Here is an 11,050-nt window from a genome sequence, read left to right as displayed (position 1 = left end):
AATATGCATCTTTATACAAAAGTGTATGTATGTCATTAGCCAAATGCACTAGCTACTAAAATAAGTTATGCATATTTATTCCTGAGAAAACCAATTAAGGAGCAACATGTGCCAGTACTAATTTACACTGTATACTTTAGCAGACTATAAAGCCAAAACATGTCAAAACACATCTTCTGATATATGTTGAGAAGTAAAGAAATGTAAATGTAGCTGATCTGAAAAAGAATATATCTAAAGGATGATATTATAAAAGTTCGCATCAAGATGGATCTGACAAATGAAATATTTTGACATTTGCCTGATATATATTTTATTACAGTTTTCCCATTACGTAAAGAGGAAACAGCTTTTGCTTCACCACACTTGACAAAGTATTCCATGTTGGCATTGCTGAGCACACATAAAATGTTTAATTTGCTCATTACCAGTATACGGATAATTTACTATTTATTGGTTTAACAGTCTTAATATTGTAGCACCAAATGACATTATGACTGCTAAACCTCAACCATTCCAGAACCAAAATATGTAAGACAAGGGCCAGAGTCCTGAGTATTCGAAGGGAATGGTGGTGTATCTTTTTTCTGGAGTTTTTAGTTTACACCAGTAAATTAATTCCCCATTGAAGATGTCACTTTCAGATTAATCATTGAAAAACAACAAAAATAGGCCAGAGGGCAACAGACCGTTGTTTAAAAAAAAATGTCCATTTCACAGTGAGAAGATGGGTTTAATAGCTGTAAATAAGCCTTTTCGCATTTAATTTCTAACTCCTATTATTATGTGCATTTAAAAATGCCCCAAACTTCATGTCAAACTGTCTAAACATAGTCTTCACACTTTGGTAATTATTTGATAACTTTATTAGAACTAACTTGGATTTTTCTTTAGGTACAAGACAAGCTTTTGAGATCACAAAAAGTCCCTTCTGTAGGTCAAATCTATATCCTAAATATATTTGCACTTGAATACAGAAACTTGTATTTTGAAATTTAAATAAAATTGAGATTAAAGCTGTGTCTGAAGCATGTAAAAGGTGCACAGAGCAATAGTACTGTTAAAAAATAAAACACTCAAGGCTCATGGAGACATGCAGAAATTTAACCATTTTGAAGGAAAAAATATTTTTAAAAATCATAATTAGAAAATGACCTCAACTGTTTTGCTGGTCTTCCTTATATTTATATAAGCACATCTTTCAACACATATTCTGAGACCTCATATTAAATTACTGAAAAAGTACTTCACAGACAAGAAATACTTTAATTAAATATCGTGTAAAATGAACAGTTTTTTATACAGTTAAATATCTGAAAAATGTACAGATAAAACAATCTTACTGTAATTTTCTTAACAGTTATTTCTACCATGTAGTGAAGCTTTAAGATTGAAGACAAGGAAGCAATGAGTGCATTGACTAATTAATCTAAAACACAAAACCATACTGCAGTAATGATGAATCTTGCAATTTTTTTTCCACATGTACATGACTTCCTTTTGGAACAAGATTCTCAGATATGAGAAAAATCTGAGATGTTTCCATGTAAATATGATGTATGAAGCTATCACAGAGTAAATGTGTTGCACATTCAGCACATGTGATACGATTCTTTTAACTTTTGAGTTAAACAAAATAACTGTTACTAAATGTGCATTTTGCCCAGAATGACAATATATGTTCCCCATTGCGACTCAACCTCCAAAGCTGCTGCAGTTTGCAAAATATTTTGCATGCAGCTTTAGCAAATCACACAGTGCTATGCAAAGGCACAAAAATGGTCAAGTGATGTCCCTATTTTCTGCCTTTGCAAACAGGCTTGGGCATTGTCAGGCATGAAATATTGGGAAAGAAATTTCCACTTCCAGACACTGCAGTACGATACTTCCATTCTGAGGACTTGCCCGGTACAACAGAGTGGAGGCTTGCGGGGGATTAGAGTAAGTGTTTGTACAAAGTTTGTGCTTTTTACACCATAGATCATCCTTGACAGCTGCAGTGATGATTATCAATTGTGGTGTAAACCAATGACAGAGTGGCACCAAAGTTACTGTCAAGAACTCCAATGTTAAGGCATCAGAGAAGTCTTTCTGTATTTAATTGTTATCAATCTTTTAATCAAACATCAGTTTACCAGATGAACTGAAGTTTCCATTTTGACTTTAGGCCTCCAAATTTTTTTTCCAGTAAATACATTTTTTTACTATGTGGCAAATCCATGGGTGGCAGCTAAAAATGAATATTACATTCTAAATAATTTACAACCACAAATTGGGTCATCCTCCTGTGGCTGCTGCACATGCACGCTTTCTACTATTATTTATTACAGCCATGTGGCACAAACAATTCCTTTTGACTATACAACAACAATTTTATTCAAAATTATTTGTTCAGATAACTTAAAAATTATATAAAAATAAACAATGAATTTGATTTTTCTCAAATAAAAAAAATGGACGAAAGGTCTGAACAAATCAACAGATTCCGCTAGTAAAAATGAAACATATGGACAAAGCAATATCATAAAATGAAATAGATGTAGGCAAATGTTCTTGGCTTAATGCTCCTTAGGCATCACAATACCTGGCCGTGACAAACAAATACATACAAGATCAAATAAAATGAAGGAAAGCAATATACAAAATTTCAAAGATAAATACAATATTTATATTGGTATGTTACAAAAAATTGTTCAGTGACTGTGTTTATGTGAAAGAAAGTGTAGCAATGAAGACTAGGACTTATTTTACTCCTTACAGACTTCATAAGGAATAAAACCTCTCTCCTTAATATTAAGTGGATCTGAAAAATTCAAGACAAGTGTATAAATATTTAGCTACAACTTTGGCAAAATCACAAAATTCTACAATATTTTATAACCACATACAAAACACATTAGGGAGAAGGATCTAGAAGTCAAAGGACAACTTTCTGGTACAAGGAACATAGACTTCACAGTAGCCTAAGAATGCAATAGTATACAGTGCTAGCAAAAGTTGAAAAAACATTGCAGATCACACTTGTTTAACAGGAAGCTCTAGCAGTGGAAGTATAGTCTTTACCAACAGACAGTAGCTTTTGTATCTCTGTCAGTGTGCTTGTTGAAGGCAAGAGAAGAATTTTTGCAATATCAAAGTTACAATTTCTAACTACAATAAGTTACAAATTTCAGGATTTTTTAAGATGAATTTAAGCATGATAACTTTCCCCTAGCCCTCCGTAGGTCCCCATGTCTTAAATCATACATTTTATCTTCTCCTTCCAGTTCAATGGCTTATACCTCCTTGGCCCCTTCCTCACCCACCCCAGAAAAATTATTTCACATTATAGAGATACACAACCATTGTGAACCTAAATATAGTACTGAAAAATGTTCTGCTTGAGGAATATTTCAACCGTGTTTCATGATAATCAAAATGGTGCGTCCACAACGTTTCTCCCAACACATAGCAAGAACTAGACATAGCCAAGACGTCATCTGAAACTTTATACAAAATAGGCATTGCTTTTTTTTGTTTCTTCAAGATAGAGAAATGTGAAAATATGAGGAAGTTCTGTTAATAAAATGAAATTGTTCATGAAGAATTAGGTTGCTTGCAGATCATTTCCTAATGGTTTGAGTAAATTCAATAATAATGTTTTTATTTTGTTCTTAACAGTAGAAGGATCTGGTCATTTTTGTTTTCAATGTTGCTCATAATTTTCCAACAGCATCTTCAGATGTAATGAACATCCCCTGAAGTTCATCCTCAGACTCTTGGTGTTGCTCTAGGTAAACAAATGTGGTCTTACATTGGAGGGACTACAAGCCCAGACATACCTAAAACAGAAGAAAATGAAATACTATTGGCAAATCGTTTGCGTATAAATGATATTAGCTCTTATATAATATAATTAAACTCCAAAAGGCTAGCTGTAGGAACAAGTTATTGGATTGGACTGAGCATTCTTGTCTGCAGCTGTTTAGTATGGCTCATGCAGGTCCAGGCTAAAAAATCTGAAATGTGCTTTTTAACAAGACAGCCTACAAAGACTTCACTTTTAAAAGAGGAGCAATCTGACATTTTAGGTGAACAGCATACTGCCTACCACATGTGTGATATTTCTCTTAGCGTTTTGTTAATGGCATACAGTGGTCCAGACTCCCTGGAGATTTCCTCTGCTGACAGGTGAGAAACAACATGGTCAGTTCTGGTAACGTCAGACAGGACCAACTCACTCAGTAGTCAAGGACCAGACACTTCTCAGGTTCCTTAAATTGAAATCTTAGCAACCTTGCCTCTTTTCTTGCAGCACTTTGACTTTAGCTGGGGACCTCAATTTTTGCTTTCTGTTAATTGCATTTTATCATAACAACTGTGGTTCTAAGCCAACGGCTGTTTAAGATCAAAAGTCTCCAGTACCTCAAACCATTATATACTAAACACATAGCATTTACATTTCTTAACTACTCTGAATTGTTCAATTTCTACCTTTGCTCTTCGCCTACAAACAATCTATGTCACAGACGACCAAGACCATTCATAGAATATGCATTCATAACCAAGAGTATTACATACTTCATATTTAGTTGACATGATGAGGTATAAAAGTCAGACACTCAGTAAACAAGTCAACAACGGTTTAAATGGTGTTTATGGGGCTGTAAATATTCATGAATTTTTAAATTATTCTATATTTTCCAATAAAAATTGTCTTTATTTTACTGAAGCGTTGAAATAATATTTCTGGGTTACTTTAGAAATTCAAAACAAAGACCATGAGCAAATCATTTGAAGGGAAATTATATTGAATTTACATACATTCATAATCTGATCTATGTATTTATACAGTACTTTTTTTCTGAATGGCATTTCAGATATTCAGAAGTAGTTGTTATAATAAGATTCTACTCAAACTTGACTTAATGACTTAAACATCAAAACTGGACACACGGAAGGCAAATTGCAAATCTGGAATAATATCAAATTAACCTATAGATAAAGTATTACTGATACAGAAGTTATTTTATCTTCTGGATAACATGTACTGCAGCTTCTAGTCTGCGCAGAACTTTGAGGTCACGTCTAATTGCATTTTGAAGCATTGCTCTCGTCTACCGTGTAAACGCACGAAGTAAAATCAAAGCCGCAATGAACGCTGTGAAATTCTCCAAATTATATTATTTCCAAATCTTTCCTAAAGGGTACAAATATAGTGTCAGGAACACCAAAGCAGTTCAATAAAGCTCCATCGCATGCTTAAAGATGAAACAGAGAAAGCTGAAACGCTGACAAGCACTATAGAAGCACACACTCTGATTACAAAACAAAGTGCATCTGGCCACGGTCCGGCTTCAACTTGTTTTGTGCATTACTGGCTTAATTAGGTAATTGATTAGCCAGTGCAAACTATACAATTGCAATATATTTGTTTTTGGTTTCCGCTGTGGGAAAGATGTTGTGAATTTTAATGTGTATTATTGTATGGGATGAGCATGCCTGAAGGTGGATCAGGAAATGAAGGATACTAGCTCACCTTGAAGTCCATTTCCATTTGCACTGGTGCAAGATGGTGGAGGAGAGGCTTGAGGCCTGACAACAGGAGCAAATGCACTCTTTTGTTTCACTGCAGAGATGACATTGGCAGGTGAGAATGAGAAAATGCCGTGTGTACTGCTACAGTTTGAAGGGAGGGTGACCGAAGAGGCTGCCATGGTAGGGCTTGACGGCACTACTGCAACAAAGCAAAAAAAAAATCAGGCTGAGACTTCGGTTTGCACTGTACACAAGGCGTAGTAGAGGAGGCCTTTAAAACAATTTTAGATATATTACAAAAATTTAGAAATAAAATGTCCCAGCTAGGCCACTCTCTGGATAATAGGCAAACTCTTCTCTGATGGACTGTTTGTCATATATATACATAGCAAATGTACTTTCGATCAGTTTTGGCTTGGAACCCAGATACCTAATGCTCATTGAAGTCTGAATTTATTAGTTATTTATGTCCAGCCTCCAGAGTCACCCCTCCTTTTATCCAGCAGCTGATAACTCACAAAAAAAATAATGCAAGCATTTATTCAAGATAAAACTGCACATGGAGCCGCTGCTTATATTGTACTAGTAAAGCAGACACTTACTGCCATAGGGAGAGTTGGCTGATGAACCGTTCAGAAATCCAGGAGAGCCTGGTACCCCCAGGTTGGTCATTGCTGCATTACCATATCCATTCATGCTGTTGCTGACTGTGTTATAATTGGACTGCTGAGGGGTGCTGCTGGGAACGTAGCCACGCGGGGAAACACTACTTGTGTTGCGGCTGTACCCTACTATAAAAGCAAAAGTTTACATTGTAATACTTGAAAGGCTCTTTCAGAAATCTTTGCACTGATTTTCTAAATATTATCATGCTTTGCCAAAAGTTAAAGGAAATCTGTTGAAAGATTAAATTTGTTCTTGAAGGTAATTTAGCTGCAAGAACTGCTCCCAGAGACTCAGTAGTACAATTGATTGCTAAAAAATGACTAATGTGCCTTTAGTCTTAAAATCAGATATTTTGGTGAAAAATATTCCGAGCTAGCTGACTGGAAATTCATCATTCAATGCTAGTGCTAGGTTCACTATGTGGTAGCATCAATACATTCTACACCACTACCAATACTTATTCCATTAAAGTCAATGGAAAGAATTCTGGAGATGAAGTATAATTCACTGTCACCACTATATAGAATATTCAGCACTAACAAATTGGTGGTGAGCTTCTAAGCCTGCATGTCCTAATGTGATACCTCCACAGTTAGTTTCGATAAAGCTGCATTTAGAAACATTTCCCATTCTTGCTTCAGAGTCAGAAGTTTGTGAATTCAAGTTCGAAAAGCAGAGACACAAGAGACTGTAGAACTGGGGCTCACATGCTTTTTCATACCATGGACCCCTACCATTAACCGAGGGGGCTGTGGACCCCAGGCTGAGAAGCCCTGCTGTAGATACTGGAATCAGAGCAACAGACAATCGGCTGGAGGAACTGGATGGATCGAGGAGCATGAGTGAGGGAAGGAAGTGTCCGCGCTTTGGGGCAATACCCTGCATTAGTCTTGATGCAAGGTGTCAAACCAAAATGATAATGGCTCCTTTCCCCACTCCAGATACTACCCAACTACCTGAGTTCCTCCAGCACACAGGCATTTCAGTGCAGATGCACTCCTGGGAATAGGCAGTTTTTTTATTTGGAAAATGAAACAGATTGGATGTAATGTTTTGTGTCATTTAAGAGGAGAGATGATCTACTTGAAACATTTAAGGTTCTGAAAAAGCTCGTTGGTTAGATGCTTATGCTGGTGGGGGATTCCAGAACTAAGAGGCATAGCCTCATAATAAGTTTCCCATTTAAGACAGAAAAAGAAGAGAATTTCTTCTCTCAGGGAGAAGTAAATCTTTGAAATATTATACTCCAAATAGCAGTAGATATTGAATTATTGTGCATATTCAAGACTGGAATGGGGAATTGTGGTTTATGGATGTCAGGTAGGGTAGAGGTGTCAAGAACATTGATCAGATCAGTCACAACCTTGTTGAATGGTTCAGCAAGTTTGAGTGGCTACACAAGAACTTCTCTTCTTATGAATAATTCAATACTGTGAGAATGCTATACTATAATATGCTCCTACTTTCATATAAACGTTAACCCAGGGCCTAGAGTGTTCTCTCAGGTGGAGGTAAGAAAAAACCAATGGCTTTATATTAGTCGAGCTATTCTAGTGTGCTGGGCAATACTTATCCCTCAATCAACATCACTAAAACAGACCAACAGGTCATTACACAGTGTTTTTTTTTTGAGGAAGCTTGCTGTGTTTAAATTAGCTGCTGTGTTTTCTACATTTAAACAGTGGCTGTACTTCAAAAGTACATCATTGCCGTAAAGAGTTTTGGGACATCCCAAGGCTATGAATAGCTCTGCTTAAATGCAAGTCACTTTTCTTCTTTTGAGGAACTACAATAAATGCTGTATTAAAATATCAAGTTGATTGGCTGCTGCTTTCTGGTGTGCAGTGACTACCTGATAAGCAGCACATTTCCCTTTCACTCAATGATAGGGCATATAAAAGAGTTTTTCAATCATATGCTGTCAGCCACTCTCACATTCAGTTATACTAGTAATTATCAACAATCCTGAGTCACCATCTGAAGCAGTAAGAAAAATGAACTTTTAGTATTTGAAGTTTCTCAAAATGGCACATCCAGCAACAAGGAGCTTTATTACATTCACATAACCTTTAAAATTCCACCTCAAGCATGTCTCGCTTAAGTATGTTATTTTGCAACAAATAATACAAAACATTTAGTTAACATTATATATACTGATTACTATTTTTTAGTTATCAATGCAGATTATTAATAGGTAAGCTTGCTTTGATTAACTGTTTATTCTTCATGACATCCTATACCTGAAGCATGAAACATCCTTATTGATGTCCACCACAAAATGTAAATGGGTGAAAATGAAAACTATTAAAAACACACTGTTAATATTCTAACATAACTAAAACAAATGAGCAATTAACTTAAGCTTTAGATGATACGTAGCAATCTGACCAAGTAAAATTAAATCATCACAACTGATTAACAATATTATTGCCGAATGGTCCCTTTCATGAACGGGTTCTTCTCAATTTGCAGTAGTAATACTGTTAGTGTTATTACTAGCATAGTTTGTTTTGATCAGTTTGAAATTCAAGGTAACTTTCATTTCCTCTTAAACTTTTGAGATTTGTATGGCAAAATAAATCAGATTATTACTGCTGGCCAAAATAATCACTGCGGAATAGGAAAATATTATCACACAGTTATTAGTTAGGTTCCATTAAACATCTTGATTGTAAGTCAGCTAAAATAAACTGACTCACTTTCCTCTGGCAGGACAGTCCCAGGTAGATTTTTCAGTTCTGTAGAGGAGTTGATGCTAAAGAGCAACACTAATTTACTGAGTAGCTACCAAGGTTGGGATTACCACATTCACAGATCATTCCCAGCCATTCTTTGAGCAACTACTAGAACTTTAATTCCAGCTCAGTGTGTTCATATGACAGTACAAACACATTCATAAAATATATAAACGTACTTAATGCATTGGAGATGATGCTCACAGAGTCCTCAGGAAGGATAAAAATGAGCTTATACTTCATGTGGAACATTAAGTTATCCCACAAATTTGTGTTTAATTTGGCACTAAAGGTCATTCAAAAAAAAATTGTTCAAGAGACTATATATAAAGCATTAAACTTAAATTAATAGGGAATTTATTCCTATCAGAATCAGATTTAACATCACTGACGTATGTCGTGAGATTGTTTACTTTACGGCAGCAGCACATGTTAAATAAATAAGGAGAAAAAAACTGACAGCTACAGTAAGTATATATATTAAATGGTTAAGTATTGCAAAAAAAAAGTAGTGAGGTATTGTTCATTAACTTAGAAATCATTTGGCAGAGAAGAAGCTGTCCTGAATTGCTGAGTAGGTGCTGAGTGTGTATCATGAGGAACCACTGATAACCCATGCAAGATATTACGATTTGTGAACTAGCAGGGTTCTAAGTCTGTAGGTTTCTTTATTTTGTTTGCTACTCTTTATCTTGCAGTTCATTCATAAATTTACACTGTCAAACACATTTCAAGTTTATGCATAATGGCTGATTGTTTCTCATTTTCCAACACAGCAGATGCGTAACTATTTGAAACAACAGCATGGTACCTGATTTAGGCACTTTATGCAGGGAGAGTAATTCACTGCCAAGCCAAAGTAACAGGGGTTGAGGATGTTTTACAGTTGGACTGTTAAACGACAGGCAAAGAGATCAATTAGGTAAAAGGACTATGAAATATTACCAAAGTGTCTAAAGTTAATGCAAGGCAGGACTTGTTGACACTGAGGTGAAACGGTTGCTGTAGGAACTTATCTCCAGAACACCAACATACCTTGGTCATTACCCTGTGATGACTCTGACACATTGACTGCTAGTTGGCTGCTGAAAGAATTAACTCCCATCATACCACTGTGAGCTGGGGTGTTGCCGAGAGTAGGAAGCTGGTTGTGATTACGTGGCACACTGTACAGGGCTTCAGCAATATCAGCTGCGCGTTTGAGAATTATCTCCTGGAAATTAGATAGAATATTGCACATACACATAAAAGTGACTTACTCCAAATATAAAAGGAAACATTATGCAACTTAGATTTCAGAGATAAAGACGTTGTATATTTATGGCTCATCTCATGGCATCTTTCTGAAGGTTTATTATGAATGTATTTCACTGCTGTCGTAGAGATTTCCTTTCAGAATGGACTCACAACTAATCTCTAAATGTGAGTCATCTTGACAAAAAGAACTTGCTGCGAGAAACAAATGAATGGTTTAGCTTTGCCCTGAAAGCAAGGTATTACATCAAACTGTCCAGCAGCTGATGTTCAAAATATAAAACAATATAAATTACAGTAAAATCCTCTTCTTTGCCAAAGCTTGCAGCCTGAAGAATTTATACTTTCAACATTTCACAACAATAGGCAATAAATTCCAAGTTAAAAGAGCAAATCCACACTCAAACTTTACTGTATAAAGACCTCAGAATATTAACTAATAGCCTAATCATGCAACTATTTAACCATCAAGATTATTTGGAAACAAGACTTCTATGTCATCTGTCAAATCAAGATTATTACAGTTTGATCTAACACAAAACTATATTCTTACTTTGAATTTTTCAATAAACAGATTTACTTCCAAAATGATTGCTATCACCTATTAAATACAAATAAAAATTACCTCTTGCATAAATAATAAATTTACATGTCACATCCATAATACAACATAGTTGAATAATACGAAATAGGTAGGAGGATCTCTCTCTCTGTTTATATGGATAAGTTCAACTTTTATTTACAGATAAATAATGAATACTTGTTATTTCCTTTATCGATTAAACAATTTGGGGGGGAAAGTCCCTCAAACAACCACTAGTGTGGAAGTTTGTTCTTGGATTTTTAGGTGAAAGTACTTTTGCTTATGAGACTGAGTT

The 11,050-nt window shown here is 35.4% G+C and overlaps 1 protein-coding gene across 5 annotated transcripts in view; it reads right to left on the bottom strand.

Moving 5' to 3' along the window:
- Positions 1–1,025: 1,025 nt before the first annotated feature.
- The window catches only part of ebf3a (EBF transcription factor 3a), a 120,640-nt gene continuing 110,615 nt past the window's right edge, over positions 1,026–11,050 (bottom strand). For 2 of the 5 annotated variants that reach the window (XM_072239395.1, XM_072239396.1), the window contains exons 13-16: positions 9,954–10,131; positions 6,120–6,308; positions 5,519–5,608; positions 1,026–3,821 (exon numbers count right to left, since the gene is read on the bottom strand). In XM_072239395.1, coding sequence (XP_072095496.1) covers positions 3,790–3,821; positions 5,519–5,608; positions 6,120–6,308; positions 9,954–10,131 — 489 coding nt within the window. In that variant the 3' untranslated portion in view covers positions 1,026–3,789. Of the gene's footprint in view, positions 3,822–5,518; positions 5,717–6,119; positions 6,309–9,953; positions 10,132–11,050 lie in introns of all 5 variants that reach the window. The other 3 variants (XM_072239394.1, XM_072239393.1, XM_072239397.1) reach the window with 3 other exon arrangements.

Source organism: Mobula birostris, chromosome 21 (genome assembly GCF_030028105.1).
Source record: "Mobula birostris isolate sMobBir1 chromosome 21, sMobBir1.hap1, whole genome shotgun sequence".
Classification (NCBI taxonomy): Eukaryota; Metazoa; Chordata; class Chondrichthyes; order Myliobatiformes; family Myliobatidae; genus Mobula; species Mobula birostris.
This window is presented reverse-complemented; position numbering and strand designations above follow the sequence as displayed.